A 24,110-nucleotide genomic window follows, 5' to 3' on the forward strand; every position below is an offset into this window, starting at 1 on the left:
TATAAAACAATCTCTGATTTCAACTAAGAATTTTGTGGTGAGTGTTTGCCTTTTTTTAGGGCATGGTTTTATTTGCTTTTTCCTTGTTATCGTGAGGGACTCCAGGTTCTGATAAATCAGTTAGAGAACAACTCATTGTTACAGATCACCATGAGAAAGATTTATGGAAAGGGATAGGCTATCTGGGTTGTAGATGTGACCCTGTGAAATCTGAACTGCACTGGCTACCATTAGTGATGGAATCCTATCTGTTCTTGGAAAACAAAAAAACAAACAAAACACCCCAACAAAACAGCAAACCAAAACCAACAAAAACTCCCCCAAAACAGACCAGGTTATCAAGGCAGCTGGAATCCATAATCAGTGTGGCAAGAATCCACATACCCTTCCTCATTCCAGTTTAGCTGAGTCAAACCTAAGGGGAAGCAAACACATTTCTTGGGCAACAGGGAGCTTCATGAGGCTTTAGCAATAAGCAGCCAGTTGTGACATTTACAGCAACAGCAGACCTCAAACTCTCACTAGAAATCACTGGCAGAGCTGTGCGGTGTTCTACTCTTACAGAACCAAAATATGGTTGAAGTTGGAAGGGACCTCTGGAGATCATCTTAGCCAACCCTCCTGCTCAAGCAGGGTCATCTACAGCTGGCTGCCCAAGACCATGTCCAGCGAGTTTTTGACTACCTCCAAGGATGGAGATTTCACAGTCTCTCTAAGCAACGCTGTCAGTCACCCTCAGAGGGAAAAAAAGAGTTTCCTGATGCCCAGAAGGAACCTCCTCCATTTCAGCCTGCATCCATTGCCTCTGGTCCTGTCAGTGGGCACCGCCTACCTCCATCTTCTTTGCACCCTCCCTCCAGGTATTTATGTACCTTAATCAGATCCCTCTGGGCCTTCTCCTCTCCAAGCTGAACACTCCCAGCTCCCTCAGCATTTCTTCCCATGTTAGATGCTCCAAACCCTTACTAATTTTCATGGCACTTTGTTGGCCCCATGTCTTTCTTGTACTAGGAAGCCTGGACCTGACACAATACACCATATGTGGCCTTACCAATACTAAACAGAAGGGAAAGATCACCTCCTTAGACCTTCTGGCAACACTCCTCAACTTGTCCACCAGGACCCCCAGGGCCTTTTCTGCAAAGCTGCTCTCCAGCTGGGCGGCCCCAAGCACATACTGGTGCCTGGGCCTGCCTCCTCCCCAGGTGCAAGATTTACACTTCCCTTTGATGAATATCACAAGGTTCTTGTCTGCCCAGCTCCTTGAGATCCCTCCAGGTGGCAGCACAATCCTCTAGTGTATCAGTCACTCATCCTAATTTTGTATCATCAGCAAACCTAATGAAATTACACTCTGCCCAATTGTCCGGATCATTAATGAAGATGTTAAAGCAGGACTGGACCCAGTGTTGACCCCTGGAGTACACTGCTAGTTACTGGCCTCCGAACAGACTTTGCGCCACTGATCATCACCCTCTGGGCCCAATTGTTCAGCCAGTTTTGAATCCATCTGTCTGTTCATCTAGCCCATGCTTCACCAGCTTCTCTGTGAGGATCTTAAGGGAGACAGTGTCAAAAACGTTACTGAAGTCAAGGTATACAATAATGCACTGCTCTCGCCTCATCTATCCACGCCAGTAATTTCATCACAGAAGCTTGTCAGGTTATTCAAACATGACTTCCCCTTGATGAATCCATGCTGACTACTCCAAATCTCCTCCTTGTCCTTCATGTGCCTGGAAATGGTTTCCAGGATTAGTTGTTCCATCATCTTCTCAGGGATCAAGGTAGGGCTGACTGGCCTGTAGTTAGTCCTCCGGGTCCTCCTTTCTGAAGACAGGAGACACATTTGCTTTCATCCAGTCTTCAAGCACCTCTATGAATCACCATGATAATTCAAAGAGCAGCTTCACAAAAACAGCCAGCTCCTTCAGCACCTGTGAGTTCATCCCATCACTGACCACAGACTTGCCTATGTCCAGCTTGTGTAAATATTCTCCAGCTTGATTCTCTTCCCCCAAGTGTACGTGTTCCTTGCTTCAGACTTTTCCCTAGTCTCCATGGCCTGGGGTTGCCGAAGGCTGGGACTGGTAGTTCTCCACATCCTGTGTCACCAGGGTCCCTGTCCCATTTAGCAGCTCCAGTAACCTCAGTATCTCCATGGTCTCGCAATGTTTGTGAGGAAAGGTGCTGTCAGAGACTGAAAAGGATAATAGCTCAAACATTGTTGCAAAAACACTTCATCCAGCCACAGGAGGTGGGACATCTACACTACAGACAAAGGCTGCCTGACACAGGAAGTGATGGGCATGTTGCAGAGCACACAGCTCCGTCTTCTGATAGGCCCAGCATGACACTAAGGGAAAAGCTGAGACCCTTCAAGGTGACTCAAGACCCTTCAGGACATTTCTGTATTTCACAATCAACCCCCAGTAACACCTGCACGAAAGGCCAAGGATGAGCAAGCAGGCAATCCAGAGGACTGTAGAGGCTTGCACCTTGTACAAGCAGTCCTGGTGCCCACCCACCATCCTGAGGACCACTCTGCCCACCAGTCTCACCACATGAACTGAACAAGACATCAGAGGATGCCACACGTCACTGGATCTGACGCTACAAACCCCATCATACATAAAGTGGAGCCATAAGGATGGCAATATCTTTCTCTCCCTCTCCCTTCTTTCCTATACTTCTATTCTTTTGCTTTCCTTTTTATAAATAACACAGTAATGTAAGATTTACAGCCCCACATGCGCTGCAAATTTTTTATGTTTACCAACTGAACCTACAATAATATAATTCCTTCTGCTACCAAATCATTTGCCAGTTGGGCCAAGCTGCAAATATAAAAGCTTTTTGTTTATAGACCTTAAGTACTGTATGTACTGTTTTCCAACCAAGGGGACCCATGAACCTGAGTCACTTCTCTCCCCTACCTCATATCTCTGGGCAGGACATGACAGATGCTCAGACTTGGTGTTCGGGCCTACTGAGATACAACCTAAGCAGCGCCCAACTCTGGGTGAAATATTACAGTGTCAGGCCCTTGAAGAGATTGGAATGAACAATTCTACAATTTTGTAGCACCTCCCTGAGCAACATCTCAACAGTAATTTTTTATTAGTCTGGCTAGCAACACATTCAAGAAGAGTTTCCTAGATAGCTATAAAGCCAAGAAAGTAAGTATATAACTGTTTTGTACTGAAAGATTTTGATACATTGAAAGTAAAAAACCTAAAAACACACTAATAACAACAACAACAACAACAAACCAACAAAAAGTAAATAACCCAACATCCTCTCTCAGCTTCTCTACCACCAGAGAAATTTTTGCCACTTTCTCTAGACTCTTCTGTAAACAAATAAGTTTCTGTGTTATTACATGTTCTGAAACAATGAAAGCTTTACCTTCATGCTTTTCATATTCTGCTTGGATTTTTGCAAACAGAGCTTCCAGTTTCTTTTGCTGATCCTCTGCATGCTTGGCAGCTTCCCTTTCTTCAGCTCGGTTGTTACGAAACACATATGAACCAGCTGATGTCTTCTCCATCCACTGAAGTAAAAAGATTCAAACAAAACCCAGACTTTTTAGACTTTTAACCTCGTCTAGTTTCCTTCTAATACTCACTGATAATCAAAATGCTTTAAAAAATGAACAGGCAATAGATCATAAGTTCTTTCATGATAACAGATAAAATGCAAAACCCCACAGCATGGGTTGGTAAATCTTTGCTTTAAAGATACACAGACAGAATGGAGCAGTAGCCAAAACTGCATGATTTAACAGCTGAAGAAACCATAGCTTATAGTAATAGGTATTGATGACGTAATTTAGAGCATAGCTGGAACCTACTGCTGGGTACAGTAAATTATAAACCAAACTCAGTGCATGAAAATACATCAGAACTGCATTCTACCCAATTTGTTTTTCCACATCAACTGTACTGTCTGTTTTAACATGCTAGATTAGATGCTGTAGAAGAACTATGGTGGTGGTCTGCAGATGCTTTTACACTTTTTCTGCCCAAAATGGTTCCATAGGACTACAGCCTTGTCCACAAGCCTGCCAGAACTGGCTTGCCTGATGTGAAGAGACAGGTGAGCCAAACAAAGAGGTCAGGCTGCTGAAAGTGGTGCCTTCCCCTTTGCTGTGCCATCCCATCCCCTCCCTCACACTGGCTCTAGCACACATCTGACCTCACTAGACCACATCAGTTTGTTAATTCAACAGACAGCAGTTTGTTGTGTGCTGTTAGTTGTTTATTATTTTAATTATGATTATTATGAGTTAGTTACTTACTCCTGGTTTAGTGAATTAAATCAGGTAAGCAACAGGATCAGGAGAGCTCTAGGTTTAGCAAAGAAAAGCAACAAGACAGTATAGTGAGAGCAGGCTGAGAAGGGTTGAAGGACTAATCCTTCCAAGCCAGTGAATTGCTGAGATACACTGACTATATGCCATGTATTTCCTGCACTATTCACAGCTTGACACCTTTAATAAGGGTTACTGTGATTCCTACACTCCTTGACTCTTGAAGTGAAAGGAGACAGCCCAAGTCTTCCTATCATTTTGGAATGTTTGAGCAAGAGTCCCAGTGTTTTAAGAAAAACATCTACATCAGCACATCAATCTCTTGATATAGTGAGGTACAAAGCACCAGTTTCCTCCCCAGCCTGCAAGCCATTTACTGTGATGTGGTTACAGATTACAATCCCCTTTCTGGGACCTAAAGAAATGTTAGTTCTAAGAGTTGTACAAGCAATGAAAAAAAAAATCCCAAGATGTACATGCCAAGTAACTGAAAGCTGTGTCCTGGTTAAACTGTTAATATTAAGAGGACTGATTACTAACAAAAGTATTGTTTCTTTTGTACTGTTAAAAGAACTAGCAGTTCCAGTGAAGCCTAACTCTATTTAAAATGTCTGGATATCAAGTGGTATCTTCATTCTATTCTACACAATAATCACATTGTATTTTCAGTAATATTTTAAAATAACAGATCTTACACAATATAGCCAGCCACATGTAAGAAAAAGTAATCTTACTAATGGTTATAAATATTTAACTTCTTTGCAGAGATATGCATGTTAATAACAGAAAAAAATGGGTTTCACTTCTACTTGGAGTAGAAACTGTCAACTTTTTTCTCCTTTAAAAACAAGTGCTGTGCTTTTTACATTATAGAACTGAAATTCAATTATTTCTGGCTTTTTGAAGCTGCGAGCAAAGCCAACCAGTAGATACTGGGCATAAACTCATGTACTTCTTACAGCAGGATACTCTAGTCCTGAAATATCAAATATATTCACACTGCAAGAACTGTTCCTGTTCATTTTACACATAATGGTACCTTTTCTTAAATTTCATAGCTCTATTATGTCTGATTTGAGGAATGATACAGCAATTAACTAATACAATTTAGATCTCATAGTACCTGTTAGATTAATAAAATATTTATACCATACCTGAAGAGGATAAGTTCTTTGAATAACCACATCAACACACCCCACTGCACCACCCTCGCTGTAAAGCGATGACAAAGGCAAAGGAAAAGGTCTGGGATCCCGATGAAATCCTAATTTTGCGTGCCACCGTGCACACCGGGTGCTGTTCGCTGAAATCTGAATAAGTTAAACGTTGAATGATAAACTGTCACAGGTAAGTCAAAAGAGATATCCAACTTCTTATATCTAGAGGAAAGACTATTTTCACACTGACCTCACTAAGAATGCCTCATTTCTACACCTGAACATTTCAAGGTCTCTTTTCACATTGAAGAATGTATTTTAAACAGGAAGTAAAAATCTGATCAGTTAAAATTCTCTAGGAAAGAGCATCTATGAGACAAACCATTGCTTTATACCAGAGGAGCAACATTTTTATGCTGAAACTCCACCCAGCACTTTAATCATCCTCAAACAAGTCAAGACGCTCCCAACCCAAGCCCACCCTTTCATGACCTGTTTTTTTCTTCCTTCAACTTCCATATTGTCTGCAATGGATAAATACTTCTTGTAACTTACTGCTTAACAAAATTAAGGATCTGCTACTGTCAAAACATGCAACAAAGCTTGGCAGAATTTTATATTATGAACTTCTCTGCCAACCCTATTGAACAGCGTCAGCAACCTTGCGACATGTCTTACAAATCTGGTTATTAAACTGCATCTGTTTGTAGAGACATGACAATTTTTTTTTCTGTTTAGAAAACATGGCTTAACTAAATAGCATCTATCACGTGTCTTGGTCACATCCAATCAAGCTGAACTGGTATTTTGTTTTACCTTTAACATAAGGGAATCTGGGGCTTCCAGTGGCGTACATCCATTTTGAGAGCCAACAAGTTCTGCTCCGTGCACTATGATCTTCTGACCAACAGTCAGCCTTCTTCTATGTAAGAAAGCTTTGAGAGGTGGATCCAGAAGAGCTCTAATCCCATACCAGCCATCAGTAACTTCAATTATTGCTGCTGCTTTTTTACTGTCCAGGTTTTTATTGCTACTGCTAGGAGATACAACGGTGTTCAGCGATATGATTTTAGAAATACACAGTACAAGTGTTTTACCTGCCGCATCATCTCTTTCCGTTATTTTTTTGATTGCTGATCGCTTACTTTTATCAACTTCCAAATCATACCTACAAAAAAGAATTCATAAAGCTTTGTTAAATCAGACAAAATCCATCACATTGTTTTTTCTTTAAGTTGACTGTAGCAAACGATTGCCTAAACAATCTACATGATTAAATACAACTGTAGCAAAGCAAATGTTATCTAAATTTGTGTAAATAACATGCACTCTATCTTTAATACTGATATACATGAGTTTAACAACATAGGCATTCTGATAAACAGTAAATGAAAGGTAGAGGTGCTTATTTTGTAATATCAGGAACCAGAAGGCACACAGCATCACAAATTATAACTCAAAATACCTTGCTATACACGTACCTATATTTCAACTGCAACAGCACAGTTTCTGGTGTCAAACATCTGTTAGCAAATTCATGTGGAAAAGACACTTCCATGGCTGCCAGTTTCCATACAATCCACCTATAGTGATTGTAAACCCAGGTCTCTGTTATTAGCTTGGGATCCACACCAGGAGTGTCACAGAGGGCTCTGCAAATAGAGTGTTAATAAATTAACCTGAAAGACACTGTAAGTTTTTACTTGCCTATTTTTCCTTAGCATTGTAATCAGTGTAGGTGCATAGGCAACATTAATAAAGGAACATTTATTATGGTGAAAACAGGAATGTTACATTCTATAACCTGATCTGGTTATTGTCTGAATACGGATACTTTGTGCTTACACACTTTGGCAACATGCATGTGCATACGCATACATACAGGTACATACATCTGTGTGCACATGCATGTATGCATGTGCATATATGTGTGCATTCTTGAAATGGAGACTTTTTGACCACAGCAGTAGTTCCTGGGCCATGCTCTGCCAGCTTCACACAGTTATGCACATAGCATGGGGACAGACGTGTGCTCAGTGCCCTTTCAGCCCTGGAATTTCCCCTACCTGCTTGATAAGTTCATTACAATACATTCCCTTCTACTTCACGGTTTCTAGAGGTGTGGTTTGGGTGTTTTGGTTTTGTTTTGGTTATTAAGCATGCATGTGGACAACACATTTCAAAGAACGTTCAGTTGCTACTGAAGAACTTTCTTCTCTCCATGGAGTGACCACTGAAATAGACTTCCATTCTTTGTTGAGTCCAAGCTGTACCACCATGACCTGCATGAGCTGGGTTTGAAACATCTATTTTTCCAGCTCTCAGAGTCACTAGGAAGGCCTTTCATTAAAGGAGGAAGAGAAAGAATTAGACCAGAGATTCAAATTGCTAAGCCATTAGACTGACTAGAACACAAGTTAAGTGCTATCACAAAGTCAATTTCCATCTTGTCAGAAAGTCTCAAGAAGACTTTAAGGAACTGCATTGCAGTGGAGTGAGGAAAATAAACAGTTTAAAAGCCAAAAGGGCATATACAGGAAGATAAGGAGCAGGCATGACCATAAAATTGATTATTACTACATCAGAAGACAGCAATCTCAAACTTTAGGAGATTTTTACTAATCTTTTGTGAGGGACTATGCAGTTCAAGAGTTAAAGACAGAATTCAGTTCAAGATTAAGATCTTAAATACAGATGACTAAATGAAGGTATACATCTTTTAGCCGATGGAGATTCAGTTAATATACGTAAAGGGATAAAAAGACTGATTCATGTGACCAACCAGTAGGTATGTATTCTCAATCATATACTTTAATATATAACAAATCCAGAAAAGATGCAAGAACTGAAGGCAACCTCTTGGGGAACAAGCTCTACAAATTGCTGAGAGGCTATCTGGAATTTCAGGGTCAGATCAATGCTGCCACCCAGAGCAGGTTCTGACACCAAAACCACTATGGCTATTCTGGGATATTTAGCAGTGTGTTGGTGGTTTCCCTTTTCTGTTTCTGAAAAACAAATGTGGGGAAAGCCATATATCTGATGGCATGACCACAGAATCAGGAGCACCTCTGAGAACTATTAAGACAAGCTGCCACAGGAACACGAAGCTGGACTGCCTAAAAAGGCCAATATCTGGCACCCCTAGGCATAAGATGTTTTGCGCAAATATTTTAATACCTTTTCTATTCACAGGAAAATCGTGTGAAATCAATCAAGATTACCTCCAACATTGCAAATACACTGATCCAGAGTTGGATGCATTCACAGAATCACAGAATGGCTGGGGTTGAAAGTGACCTCTGGAGAACATATAGTCCAACCCCTTGCTAAAGCAGGTTCACCAGAGCAGATCACACAGGAATGTGTCCAGGTGGGTTTTGAATGTCTCCAGAGAAGGAGACTCCACAACCTTGCTGAGCAGCAGTTCCAGTGCTCTGGCACCCTCAAAGTAGTTTTTCCTTATATTCAGATGGAACCTCCTGTGCTTCAGTCTGTGCCCATTGCCCTCATCCTATCATTGGGCACCACTGAAAGGAGTCTGGTCCCATCTTCTTGATACCCACCCTTGGGATATTCATAAACGTTGATGAGATCCCCTCTCAGCCTTCTCTTCTCCAGGCTGAAGAGACTCAGCTCTCTCAGTCTCTCCTCATAAAAGACTAGGCCTCTAATCACCTTTGTAGCCTGCTGCTATGAATTCATTGTTGAACAGATTCATTATTAAATGAATCTGTGAGTTTTACTACTGAAGTCTTGGCTTCCTTCAAATCATACATCAGCTTCAAAAAAAAATTATACTAAAAAACTTATTTTCGATTCTGTCCTGCCAAAGAAGCCCTAGGCGCCTCCCCAATCAATGTTCTTTCCCATCAAGCAGCTCTAGAGCCCAACAGAAATAAATCCTTTTATAACTGAAAAAGAACCCCAAAAAACTATTAATGCTAATTAAACAAAATTGTAAAGTGCTGAATTAACAGAAAACAGTAATAATTTTCTTGACTGTTTACACTGTTGAAAAATCCCCAGAAACTTTCTAAATTGACGTTGTATGCTTTCCTTAGTGATCAGCGAAGATCACTAACATTAGTCTACATAGTAAGTTTACAATTCTACAATATTTTTATTTACACTCACAGATGTATACTAAAAATGCACAGTAAAAAAGTACTCAGAGGCTTTAAAAGATCACTGTGTTGGATTTATTCTAGGGGATAAGAGAATCACTAAGTACTAAATAGCATACTTGTCTCAGGTTTATAAGTAACAGTACCTGTAAAACTCCTTTTTTCCAGCTTTCCCCTCATCTGTAGGTATTAGCCATCCTCCATCAGCAAGTTGCATCCCATTTCCAGCTAATAAATACTCCTTGCAAAAAAAGTCTTTGATGAGAAACTGGAAAGATTCTGCATTTGTGCTGTTAATTTGTAGGCAATGTTTTGAAACACCGTATGTGTAAAGCTGCAAAAAATTAGATGGAAAAAGACAAAACAATGACAATATAGTAGGAATTCAGCCGAGAGTTTCTATATCTAATCTTATAAATTCAAATAGAATATTTCCTTGAGGTTGAGACAGCTTTTGTCTGACTTTGTCATTTCATAGGTAATCCAAGGAGAATGGAGGAATTCTCAGCAGTTATTTTAGCAGTAGAACTGCATCACAACGTGCTTTAAAATAGTTTTAAAAAATTCAATAAGCTTTGTACTCTTACTGTACCAAAAGCAAGATGCTTTTGATCTAGACTTAGCTTAAATTTTAACTATCTTATCTTAAAACAGCTCTTCATAAGGGTTACAAGTCAATAGCAATTGTAATTGGTGGATTTTTTTCCTTGTTTGGTGCTTCTCGTGTTTGATCATAACACTACAGAGACATTTATGACCCTTATTATTTGGAATAATCTGAAGGACTGTGGATATGCAAAGCTGCTTAAAAACTGTAGCAACAGGTATAACAGCTACTGTAAATACTTATCTCAAAACGGAATTATGTATCAATTCAAAAGCTACTGAGTTTTTGTTTGCTTAAGTAACAGATCCTGGGAAAGACGCACAGTAAAAAGATATCAATTTACCTCTTCCGTAGAATAAAAACCAGGAGATTTCTCTTCTACTGCAGTTTTCAGAGAGATTCTATTTCTTGCAGATGTTTTAATGACATAAAGACTGCCTGGCTGTGAGCTAATATTTTGCCTGTATTTCTTTTTAATTCTCATTTCCTGCAGATCTCTGGCACAGCGGAGATTTGTCAGCATCTGGACCACAGCTGCAAAGAAAAACGTCCCCAAAACATCAAAACCTTTTCATAGCATATATTGATTTAAGATACATTGTCACACTACAAAAGCAGATTCAGAGAAGCGTATTTTCTAAGTCACTCTGCAGATTTTCAGAAACTGCAACAATCTAAATATTCCAAGTTGAATGCATTTTAAAATGCAGTGTTTACTGAAGGCATTTGAATATTTATATGAAATGAATGATATGAAATGAATAGGAATATGTAAGTCCCTGAATTAAAGTTAAATCCACATATTTTTCTCAGACTGAACTATATTCATAGAAAATGCAAAATGAACACAAATTAGTTGATGATGACTATGAAGTCTGTAATTCTGAGACTTTGATCTGTAAATATACTGCAAATGCTCCTGCACCTGTTCAAATATACACAAGTGCTTCTGAAAAAGCCCAGATGATTTGACTGCAATAGTTATAGAAATTATACACACTGCAACATTTAAGAGAGCTTAGAAGGCATAAGCCCCCATGCAAAATAAAGTCAAACAGCTCAGAATTTAAACTCAGCCTCTTTGCAAATGACACTATCACCCATTTATATGGTTCCGCCTACATTTTAACTGGGGGAAAAAAAGCGCAAGAAGAAGCCTCTTTTTATTTAAAGAAGAAGTCTGACAGAATACGCAATACCCTTAAAGGTTCAATTCTGACAGTACTCACAGTAGGTAAGTGATCAAAATCTGAATATACCTAAGTCACCATTTTCCAGGTCAGCGTCTCCTGCGTGCTGGATGCAAGACTGGTGGTCCTGAGGTTCAGCAATACTTTCTTGAGTTGTGACCTGATTTAATTCCATCTCTTCAGTCACATTTTTTCTGATCGGTGAGTCACATATTCTGCTGCTGCTTTCTTGTTCACCGGCAGAAAACGTCAGCTTGGTTTTGAAGGGTGGAATAAAAGTTTTAACAGCTTTGCCAGATTGGTACAAACTTCTTGTTTCTTCACTCTCTTTTGCTGAGGCCTTACATGGAGTAGAAAACCCAGCAGTACCATTTGAAGACTGTCTCAGTGCACAGTGCTGAAAAACGGCAGGTTTAGATTTGAATCCTTTGAAGTCTTGATCTGGTACAGTAAGGGTAGGATTCTTGACTTCTTGTCGTTCTTTAGTAGCCCTACAGAGATGAAGACACTTAAACATACAGGTTTCAGCTTCCCGACAAAAATATTTGCCAGGATTTTGATATTCTTTGTTTAGTAATACAACTTTCAACACTACGTCAATAAAAAGACAAAATATCAGTCTTTGACATTTTAAAAACTTAATACTTATTTTCAATCTATTGAGAAAAAGAGGGATACAAGTATAAAATTTGTTTAGCATCTCACTGGTCTACTGCAGCAATGTGTGTTATATAGTAATTTAAGATGTTTATTTTGGAGTAAAATTATTAGTCTTTTATAAAGTTGGGTAGCAAATTATTACCATATGTTTTTTTAAAAGTTACAAGAGCTTGTGAGGTTTTAAGAAACTGCATTAGAAGAATTCCAAATATATTATCAATTTCTCACCCAAAAGGTTGACAAGTTATGGGTTTTAAAGGAACATGGTACATAAATTTTCTTCTGTCTTTGAAAATGCCTGTAAGATAATTAGAAAAAAAGTTTGAAATGGTACATTACATGGATGGATAGTTACAGCACATGTTTCGTCTATATTATTGTAAATATATAAAACAGTTTCCAGAGTGGATTTAAACAGTTTTCCTCTTTTTCCCCTCCCCCACAATAAAATCTTTTTACACAAACATCTTCACACTAGTTGCAAATAGATCTAAAGGGTAAGGGACCACAATGCTGAACTCTCAAAAGTTCCTATTTGTAAGCCTGCAACATGTTTTTAGCCTCCTGAAAGGGAAATGTTTATCATATATTTAATTCTAGGTAGACTCACCATTCTATTTAGAACTCCCTTAGCTTTTTTTTTTTTTAATTATTTTTTAAAAGCTACAACATAAAAAGGCAAATTTGCACAAACTCCTCCTCCCTTCATTGAAGGACATACTTATCTTGAAATTATCAACGTAACTAAACCAGGTCTGCCTGGAATTTAACCTCATTTGTGCTATTGCCTTAGGCTGCAAAGAGGAAGTTTTATATAAGTAGTCATATGTACAAGATGCCATGTTCTAGAAGTCAAAGGCAAGACTGTACTGGAGATTAGACCTGTTTTCAGTTGTTCCACCAAACAATAACACTGTTCAGATCCTGCTGCAGGGTTTACATATTTACATGTGAAGGCTATAAAATTATTCTCTGGCAGCAGCTTACAAATTCCATTTAAAACTTTCTTTAAATCACGGGTTTTGTGCTTAGAACAGATTTAGGAACCAATTAAATGGTTAAACCAACATATTTGATGAATCCTGCTACTGAATTCTAGGTGAGAGCATGCAGTGATTAGAAGTTCCTTAAAGAACACAGCTTATCCTATAACCAAAAGCCATAGCCAAAAATCCCATTATCCTAATACCCTAATCACTAACTAGCTTCACATCAAGCATCAACTCCAACTTTAAAACTTTGATTTCACTTTCATAAGCCTCTGTATTACTGACTCAAAATATTAAAATCATCTGTAATGTAGACACCTATCAATAAGTATATTCTTCACAAATTATTACATGATGAAATTACCAGTACCTTCTTATTTTCCTGTGGATACGGTTTTAAATTGAGAAATTACAGATAAATAAAATATATTCTTCCTGGTGATACTAAAATTTGTGAGATTTAAGATTGTGAGAAACTGGATGAATTCCTACTGAGTTCTAAGTTAAACCAGAGTTCTTGCAGAGTAGTACACTGTCATATATTCGGATTCTAGACAATAACACATACCATTAATCATGTGATTTCAAGTCAGCAGAGATATTATCATAGCAGCTTCCCTGAATTTCCATGACTATATAGATAAAAGAAGCAGTTAAGTAATCTTCTTATATGTTAGGTTATTTGAAAATGAAGAATTCTAAAGATAAGAACTGACATCAGGTTACTGCTTAGAGCATAAGAATACAAAAATTACCATCAGGGGTGCTTTTTGAAGCTTTCAAAGATCTGGAGAGATTCTTTGTTCTGTTAAATTCAAGCAGTAGCTGTCTTTTAACTGGAGGTTCTCCTGGGATAAAAACACAGACTTTTAAAAAACTGATCTTTTTAAGTTCAGTTTCTTACCAGTACTGTCTACCTTAACTATAATTTCCAAACAAAACATTCAAGAAGTCAGAGCAAGCAGGTTTTCAGATCACATGTCTGCATTAAATGGCCTTTTTGAACAGAGAGCAGCATCACAATTTACAAGTTTCCTCTGTACAGAACAACTGTATTTTGTGTTACCAAGAATGACTTTGAAACTCCATATAATGAGGCCTGTTGCAGAATCTTCTGTGGTCAGTAGTTCTGCTCCGTCCAAATCAGAATCTGCAACCCTTAAGTTAGCAAACATACAGACAGGCTGCCTTAGGAAGAGCACCAGTGGATTTCAGCAGAGCAGCTCACTCCCATCTTTTTTTTTTGTACTTTTAGTCATCAGAATCCCTAAAGAATTCTAAAAATGCATGTAACACAACTTCTAGAGAAGCTGTAACAGAGGATATGGTTCAACTGTGACACAATTGTTTCCAGTTGGACTAACAGACTCCTATCTGCCTTTTCATGACTACCCAAACTTTCCTGCACCAACTGCCCAGCCTTTGTACCTGAACTTGTGCCGCCAGGCAGTGACTCTGTTGCAATCTACCTTTCTATAAATAGTTTTCAGGCAGCTCAGGTCTCTGAACAGCTCTGGGTGACTGTGCAAGCATTAAGTACCAACACTTCAGCCCTGTGACAGATCAGTTTTAGATTGTAATCAGCTGTGCTTTTAGAACTATTTTTCATATCAGATTAGCAATCTCAGCACAAACGAAACCATGTTCTCACCTACGAGGCACAAAAAGGTGAAAATGGAGATACTACTACTCATTTTTCAATGAAACATGAGATTTCTGCAAAGCAAAAAAAAAGACTGCTCCGGGAGAAAAGCAGCAGTAGCTTTCTTCCATAACTTCATGATAAATCAGCAAAACTTGCACACCTTCAGAATTACTAATCACAAGTTTAGCTCATAATGTGCATTTAAGGCTGCAGAGAGTACATGAACTATCATCTGCAGCAAGAATTTTTGTCATTAGCACTTAAGAGAAAGAACTTCAATTTTTATATGACCTAAATATCACTGTGATGTGCAAAAACCACCCAAAGAACCAACCGTACAGAAATATGGAATTGAACATACACAAGACAAAGACCTACCAAATGAGTTTTTGTCTTCAAAGTGCCTCTTCCCAAAGGTCTTACTTTGAAAGTTTTTATCCAGTCTGCCACTGAAGGACTGTGAAGCTTCAATTTGAACTCCAGAATCAGAAATATCATCTTCCATAAAAGCTCTTGCACTTTCTACAGCCTCCATTTCCAAGTAATTTCTTGGAGTTTGGGGAAGATTAGTATATATTTCTGCTCTAGCAGTAGCATTGCATGAAATTGCTTCAGAATCTGTTTTCATTCCCAGATTCAGCTGTCCTTTTCCAGAAGACCTAGTCTCCTCTTGCTGAAAGCTGCTTTTAAATGATGTTAACTGCTCATTTTTCTTACTATGTGGTATGTACTCAGGTATTTTGACATGGTGGCTGCTTGGAAGAGACTTCATTTCCTCAGCATAAATGTTTTTTAAGTTAAAATCTTCATCGCAGCTTTTTTCAATTTTGGATTCTGAGATCACTTCATCAATTGAAGATTTTGCATGTTGACCACTTTCATTAATTGAACTAAGTTGATCTGTAATGCCAAGTTCACTTCTTAGAAAGTCAGATTCTTTTAAAATTGCCTTTGCTTTTTGATAGGCATTTTTAGAGACTGTTACCTGCTTTCCACTTGCAGTGCTGAACCCAAAAGCAGGATCTGAAATCAATTCAGTGCTGGCATTTTCTTCCTCTTTTGGTAACACTACCTGCATTTTCCTAGGAACTACGTTAGTGTGCATTTCAGACTCTTCAACAGCTTCCTCAACTAAAAACGGTTCTTGTAGATGTGATGAATGATTACTTTCCATTTCAGAAAAGAGCTGTCTAGCTTTCCTAAGTGACTCTTCAGATAGCTGTACAGGCTTACCACTTGCTGTACTAAAAAACCCAAGATTGCTTGTAGAAGAATTTGGCTGATTTATCTGCTTATCTGGAACAGGCAAGTGCCCTAAAAGCTTAACATTCTGTTCAAAGTGTCGCCTCTGAGAATTTGGAACAGACTTTGAGTCTACACATGTGTTTGTATCTTGGTGACCACTGTCACTAGCACTTGCATTTACTTTAATAACATGGGATGAAGCTGAATTAATCTCTTCACTTCTTGTAGCACTTAAAAAATTAACAGGACACTCGGCATGAATGACCCAAGATGAATTTCCAGCAATTTCTGCTTGATCAGTTCTTGATTTAGTCTCAATTTCATATTTTACTGATTCACTACAGTCTTCTTGAAACATTTGTCTGACTCTTGCTAATGCATTTTCCGAAACAGAAACCCTTTTACCTTTTGCTGTACTGAACACAATTTGTTCTGTATAATCCTTTTGATTTTCAACCTTAAGTGACGTTTCTTTTAAGCTGGTTAAATTAGTTTCACGTTCAGGAGGACTGACTAGTGCCTGGCTTTCGCAAGCATTAACAATGGTGTCTGTGAAGCAGTTTGTATCAGCACAAGGTTTATTTAAATGTTCTAACTCAAACTCACTGTCACAGTTCAAATGTGAAGAGCTACTTTCTGAAGTTAATAGGAGAGATTGATTATTGTTACTATCCTCAACAAAGGAAGTATTTTTTGTATCTCCTGGCACAGAATTATCTGCAAGGTCATTTGATACCTTCATTAAATGCAGAGATGCAGCAGAGCGCACAGGAAAATCGTGCGTGATTTCTGAGTCATCCCTCTTTTTTGCTGAGTATTTCGTCTCTCTCTCAGCAAACAGTTTTCCACCTTCAGACAAATGAGTTCTAGTTAAAGCATCGCTCTCCTGTCTCAGAAAGGATTCTAATTCTGGCTTTCCAGGTCTGACATCAGCTTTTTTATGTGCATATGAAGTTACTGAACTTCTTTTACAATCTTTACCTAGATTAACAAATGTATCAACTTTAACAGTATCAAGAATCACAGCATGTTTAACAGGACTGCTCTCCACTGTTTGCGTAAATTGATCTCCTGGTTCTTTGGGAACAAGTTTTTTACCAAAATCAAGTTTTTCTGGATCACATTGAACAATGCTTTCAACACACGAGTCTTTGACACAGTTTTTACCACATTTCCTTTTCATTAAGGGGTTCTCAAAACTGTCACAATATTCCTTTCCTAAATCATCATTTTCTGCAAAAAACTGTTCAGCTTTAGCCAAAAATCCATCAGCAATTGTTATTTTCTTGCCACTAGCAGTATGAAAATCAGTCAGATAACTCTCCTTCACTTCAATTTTTTCAACATTCACCTCTTGCCTAAAAGGTATTTGATTATGATCATAAGAACCCAATTTTATTCCACTTTCATTCACTAACAGGATCTTTTCATGGGTGGTGTCTTCTGTTTCCATATTTGTACTATTTGTCTTTTGTTTGTCACAGTTCTCCAAAACATTTACATCTCTTTCTCCACATTGTACATTGAGCAAGTGTAGCGAATTATCCAAAGCTGCATGAGAAATGGAGACATTGTCACCAGCTGGAGTTTGACATTTTTGTGACAAGGGTTCATTTTCCTGTTTTACGTCTTCTTTCCAATTAGGAGAGAGGTTTTCCATTTCATCTGATAAACTATGTTCTTCTGCAGTTGTAATAGCATTTCCTGGACATGTTACATCTAATGAGTCTTCTTGCAAACTACCTTCAACTTGGCAGTCTCCTTCACTGAAAAATTGTTTGGAAGTTCTAAGATTCTGGTTATGCTTTTTAATAGATGATAGACTGTTGACAATAGTGCCAGTACTATCATAATTTTCAGTTTTATTTTTTGATATTGTTCTCTCATTTTCCGTATTGTCTTTAAACGGTGTACTAGTATTTTCCTCGTTTTTTTCCTGGGCATGGTGGGCAACGGAATCCGTGTGGGAAACAGCATCCATGCTTTTGAAACCTGAAACACAAACTATTTCTTTGTTTTCTTTTGTCATACATCTGACAAAATTGCAGTTAGAAGACATATGCCCATTTGAACTGTGACATGTAGTACTAGTTTCAGAAGACTGAAGCAAATAGTTATCATCATCCAAGTCCCCGAAGAGCTCTGCAGACCTCTTCAAAGCTGCCTTAGAAACACTTATTTTTTTACCTCCAGCTGAAGTAAAGCCTACGAAACTAGAAAAGCCATCCTGTTTAGCTACTGGAAAACTCTCATCAGACATTCTACTTCCATTTCTGTTTGAGTTAGTAAAAGTAACCTTTTTGTCATTTTTATGGAAAACCACTCCACTGTCTCCTTTGTATTCCACCACATGAGTGTCTTCATTTGTGTCTTCCTGCTTAGTACAATACTTGTCATTTTTTACTTGATTTTCAGATATAAAAGTGCTACAAAAATCAGCATCTTCCCTTGTTTCAGAAATATTTTCCACATTCTTTGCTCCATGTGTTCCTACACTTCTAAACTGTTGAAAGGCCTGACTTTGTATCATGTTACTTTGCTTTCTAAACTGTGTAAATTCAAACTGACTACCTGTTTCTTCCAGGATACTAGAAAGTTCAGCAATTTCAGCTTCTTGGCTTGCTGTCAAGGTTTGATTTTTTTCTTGCAAGGATTGTTGACTTCTAGGAAAGCTTTTACACAAGCCAGCTTTATGTGGAATTAACTGTGTATGCCTGGGCTCAAGAGAACTTGTCTGTGAATCTAAAGAATCAGATAAATTACTGCTCCACTTGCTTTCTGAATCTGAGAAAAACAGATTATCCTTTTTAACTTGATTTGAAAAGTTTCTGACTCTTTCCATGGAATAGGCTTCAAAACATTCATTTTCAATATCTCTGAACAGCATTTTGCCTTTTGCTAAACTGACTTCAGAGAATTTAATCTGTTTATTCGAAGCAGTCTGAAAACCACCAAAGCCCACATTGAAACTACATGCATTAAGATTTCCCGATGGTTTCCCTTTATACTTCATGTTCTCATTTGGCTTTTTGCTGGAATACGTAGGTGCTACTTGCTTATTGTCTTCAGAAATTACTTCATTTAAAGAACTATCACCTATACAATCTAACAATTCTTTAGCAGTCTCTACAGGTACATTATTGACAGCAGCTGCTTGAGCACTTTCATTGTTTTCAGCTGACTTTGGCTCTTCGTTGTTGGCTACAACTTCTGAAAAGGCAGCTGCATCTGTTTTCTCCCCTTGTTTCAATGCAGTATTATCATTTTCTGAGGAGTTTATTCCCAAAGGTCCAAGTACTTCTCTACAGTCAACTACAGACCGCTGGTCTGTAGCACACCTTTTATCAGTTGATATTTTATTGTGGCAATCACTGCTGACTCCATTTATGCCAAAGCTGATCTGACTCAAAGTGTTATTGAAACCGTCATTTGTCCCAGACATAGTGTCATGGTGTGTATCACTCAAACGTTCGTTATTCCTTGAAGACCACACAAGTTCTTCTTTCAGGCTCTGAGGTACAGTAGCTCCAACATTCACATTAGCACTCATGTACTTATCTTCCTTGCCTTTCTCTAAGCAACAGCCTTTGAGGAGCAATCTGGAATGCTTTCTTGCCATTAGTCGTGCTGAAGTTAGAACTTTACGTTTAATATTTGAAATTAGTTCACTATTTAAAGAATTTGTTGTGTCTTCTTTCTGAGCATTAGATAATTCTAAGCATTTTAATAATGTAGCAGTTTGGTCTTCTCTGGCATTTTCCCCCAAATCTCTCAGGTCTTGTTGCTTCAGCCTATTGTTGAACAAATTGTCAGAGGAGTTATCCATTGTATCCATTTCTAAAGTACAAGTGCTGAAATTCTTTTCCCTGACATTCGATTGCAAACACTTTCTCTCTGAAAGAAGCAAGCAGTCTACAAGAAAAGACATTACAGAAAAAAAACAATGTTAATAAAGTAGTTCTCAGTTATTCAAACAAATATAAATTCAGATTTTAATAAAATTTTGGCCCATAAGATGATTTCTACACATGCTTAACACTGGTACCATAAATATCACTTTTGTTTTCATGAGAACACCTTGGCAAGATTACAGATCCACTTAATCTAATCACGTTCTAGTAGCCAGAAACAAGTGAGTAGCCTGCAGTTAATGCTATCAGTTAAAAAAAGAAAATGTTAGTCATCATGAAATTTGAAGAGATTTGAAGAGATGGGCTTCCATTCCTTGTGTCTCAACATAAGGACTTGTTTCAAACTTTAAAGAGAAGTACTTTGACTCCTAATATTAATCATAGAATCATTTCGCTTGGAAGAGACCCTCAGGATCATTGAGTCCAACCATGATCTAACTCTGGCACTAAACCATGTCCCTAAGAACCTTGTCTAAAAACTTTCTAAACACCTCCAGGGACTAGTTCTTCTAGCAAGAACAACAGTTTTTAAAAACAGGAGTATGTGGTTGTTTTCATTATGTAATTTATTTTTTTTTTGTGCTTCTGGAAGAAACAGATGTACAATCTTAAAACTAATTTTAGAAGAATAACAGTACAACTTTCCCATTCTTTATGACCTTTTATAAGTTCTCAACTCACACAAGATGGCCCTTGACACTATGGATGCCTAAACGGCATTGACATATAATTATGCTTGTCAATTAGAATAGCGGTTCAAGGTGGAAGTTTCTATTCCAGAAACTAATCTGAGACTAAACCAGTAAGGTAGCACCAGACCACTTGAAAACAATGCTATTCTGTCAATATTATTATAAGAGACCAATTCCGTATCTTGATTCCCATTTGCAGAGCTGCTTTATCACAAATACAAGATTTTGCATTTTTTATCGGAAACATTTACATAAAAGGCTCTTAATAAATAAAGAATCCTCCACAAATGAAGAAAAGCTTAATAATATACCTTGATCATCAACACTGGCCACACGACAGCCTTTAAATTCACGTGAATCAGATTCCGAATGTGGCAATATAGGATGAGCAGGTGATTCAGAGGTTACTTCTTTCTGTATTTTTTCTTCCTGATACAGTAAAGTATTATTTATTGCATAAATAAATCTCTTGGATCTCTTTCTCAAGCTGGATAACACATTCAGGCTTTTAAAACTAGACTTCATAGGAGTATTTTCACTATTTAATAAATGTAGGTCATTGCAATTATCAGGAGATGTAGCACTACATACAAGTGGGTGAGACAGAACATCAGCTACCACAGATTTAGAAGTTGCTTTTAAACATTTGGAAAAGCTGCCATTGTAGACTACAGAATACTCCGTGACATTTGTACTTTCAATTAAAAAGGAATTACAGTTTAAGAAGCTCATTTTGGAAGCCTTCTCATCCGCACATCCTTTTACTGACTTTGGATCTTGAACACTCACAGACACAGATTTTACTGGAGTTATTTCCCATGTTTGGTTGTTTTCAGAATTTCGCACATCATAGCACTTTTCTGACAAATTGGCACTCAACAGCTTTTGTGCTTTTACGAAGCCTGAAGTATTCAGTAAAGATGTTTCAACAGCATCATCCTTGGTCACCAGCACTGACTTATCTCCTAAATTTTTCTCTCTACAGAAGTCAGACGATGGAGAGCTACATACAGATGTTTCCAAGTGAGTTACATCAAGATCAGATAAGCTCAGTTGAGACCACTGGCTTGATGAAGATGGCACGGCTTCTTTCACAGGCTTCTCATTCTCAGCTGACACATATGTTCTATAATCTTGCACATTTCCTGTGATGGTAAGTGACTCCAGTTCCTTTTCATGTCCTACTAAACAGCTATCTTTAACAGCCCCCATACCTTCATCAATGGTCTGGAGTAAAGAATCATTCATTTCAATAGAGAGGCTATTTTCAGTCAGGCTTGTTGTTTTCAAGTCATGTGAAATGCCAGCCTTCCTTCTAACAGACTGCTCAGAAGGAACATCCTCCTTTCCTTGTGCTTTATCTGTGTTTATTTCACATTTCTCTACTACATCCAGAGCACGTGGCATCAGCAGAAGGGTTCCATTGGAATCAGCAGGCATGTTGAATGTGTCCTCAAAGCTATTCATCTCACCAAATAAGGCATCTAACATCTCCGACTCTATACAGTTTAGAGAAGATGGGGAGAGGAAAAGAAGTAAAAAATTAAGTTTTAGGAAATAACTAAGTAACAGCATTGTGTTTTTATAGGTAAATACAGCTTTCAATTTTACGGTAATTAGCTTTACCCAACAGTGAGTTTGGAAAGATAAATCTGCATGTCTTTAAAGAAGTTTGTTCGTTCTCCAACAGCAGCTGTTAGACAAGATAGGAGGCAAAGGACGTCCATGCAGATGTCCTGCCCTCCTGAGGACTGTGGTGATCAAGCAGGTTTCCAAGATGAAACCTATTTGTCTCAGAATAATTTTTTTTTTAATCTACAGACAGGACAATGAGTAGAAAATGTTACAAGATTAAAAAAAAAAATTATACCAGATGGTAGGAACCAGACCCCTTAAGAAGCTGCCTATTTTTGTCTATAACTGGCAGCTATGGAAACTGTTAGTTCAGGATGATTCTAGTAAGCTATCTTTCACTTTGATATAAAATATTATAGTGTCTGGAAGGTTCTAGAAAATATTCTCGTTTTCTTAAATTATTAGGAAGCTTTTAACAAGTTTCAAGTGATTGGCACAAACATTAGAAAAATAATGAGAATATTTTGTTTGTGTAGAGAAACAATGTGCAGTGGGGAAAAAATAATCTAAACTCGACTTTGTAGACAGCCTTAAAATCTTATACATACCAAATCAAAATATTACCTTCTCAAATGTGTGAAACTAGGTCTACTTCTCAAAATATTTCACATTTAAAGGATAGCTACGTTTTATTTTGAGAGTACTTTTTAAGGCTTTTTCATATAAAAGAAATTGTAACCAAGTACTTAGAAAACATCCATGTCCTTGGGCACACAACCAATAATTAAACTTTTTTTCCTAAGCCTTGTTTAGGTACAATTTCTATAATTTAGACCTAGTTTCCCTGTTAGAACTTTCAAATGCCTAGTGAATGAGTTTGTTTGCATTTGAAACAAACAAACATACATTTAATTTTCCTAAAGGATTTGTCATGTTTTGAGCTATTAATAGCTGAAGTAAACAAAGAAAGGGTATAGCAAGACTGAAAAACAAGCTCAACACAGAATAATAAATATTGGGGTGAAATTTCGTGATAAAGTTAAACCTGTTCAATTGCTAGATGTAGAAGTCTTACTTCCCCTTGAGCCTTGCACCACTTTTCTTCCTCAGCTCTCTCATACAGTCTCACACCTTCACTTACACCAGTACTAATCTGGTTGTCATCCGGTGGCATGGTAACCTGATTTAATTCACTGACTCAACAAAAACTGATTCTCTTTTTTAAGGCCAAATTAGTCTTACAAAACTGAATCAATTGAGGAAGTGGAAGTACACAGCTGGCAGAGGAAATAATCCATAAGGTCAGCTCAGGGTAAATTTACCCTCAGCCTTGTTTCACAATATAGTCAGTAGTAAAGCATCAAGGCATACCAAAATCTTTGATGTCATCTTCAGTATTTGGCTTCACAGTTTCTGGTACAGACAGCAAACCTGTATCACTTGTCCCAGGACATTTATCATGGTTGGAAACAAAGCTTTGCAAAGCCTGTAAGCCAAAGACATAAGCTATTATATACATTACATATCAGTGTCACTTTAACAGTAAAGCAAGCAACTCTAACCATGTACCACAATATCTGAGTAATTCTTAATCTCTTGAAAAGTAACATTTTCATGGGTACACTTGAAAATAAATACACAGATAATACCCATTTTCAATGCAAACCAGGTTCCATTCTATAACTAATTTAAGTGCAGTGACTGGTTCCAGCGGTTTACTCTAAGCAAGCCTCTCAAAAAGGAACAAAGGAGACAAGAGGAAGGAGAAACTGTTTGCTTATTTTAACTTGTAACGGTTTGTTAACTGTGAAGTTTCAGGTAGTTAAGAATCAAACGTATCTTTGTAACCGAATCCTATTAGCACCATGGTTGGTTTTCAGTCTGAATAATCATTCAGCTTTTATACACACAGAGTAAAATTACAATTTTGCAGGAAGTCTCCCTGTCCTAACAATTTCAAAGGTCTGAAATGAATACTCAATTTCAACTCTTGGTATAGT

The 24,110-nt window shown here is 37.9% G+C and overlaps 1 protein-coding gene across 1 annotated transcript in view; it reads right to left on the reverse strand.

Annotated features, from left to right (window-relative positions):
• Positions 1-24,110, reverse strand: part of BRCA2 (BRCA2 DNA repair associated) — a 36,303-nt gene that overhangs the window by 6,207 nt on the left and 5,986 nt on the right. Inside the window, exons 8-19 of the mRNA XM_080347021.1 lie at positions 23,482-23,596; positions 20,847-22,034; positions 15,066-19,844; positions 13,798-13,890; positions 12,282-12,351; positions 11,463-11,884; positions 10,547-10,737; positions 9,743-9,930; positions 6,951-7,121; positions 6,286-6,637; positions 5,467-5,622; positions 3,409-3,553 (exon numbers count right to left, since the gene is read on the reverse strand). Of these exons, the coding sequence (XP_080203147.1) occupies positions 3,409-3,553; positions 5,467-5,622; positions 6,286-6,637; positions 6,951-7,121; positions 9,743-9,930; positions 10,547-10,737; positions 11,463-11,884; positions 12,282-12,351; positions 13,798-13,890; positions 15,066-19,844; positions 20,847-22,034; positions 23,482-23,596 (7,870 nt within the window). The remainder of the gene's footprint in view (positions 1-3,408; positions 3,554-5,466; positions 5,623-6,285; positions 6,638-6,950; positions 7,122-9,742; positions 9,931-10,546; positions 10,738-11,462; positions 11,885-12,281; positions 12,352-13,797; positions 13,891-15,065; positions 19,845-20,846; positions 22,035-23,481; positions 23,597-24,110) is intronic.

The sequence above is a fragment of the Nesoenas mayeri genome (assembly GCF_963082525.1).
Source record: "Nesoenas mayeri genome assembly, chromosome: 1".
NCBI classification, from domain to species: domain Eukaryota; kingdom Metazoa; phylum Chordata; class Aves; order Columbiformes; family Columbidae; genus Nesoenas; species Nesoenas mayeri.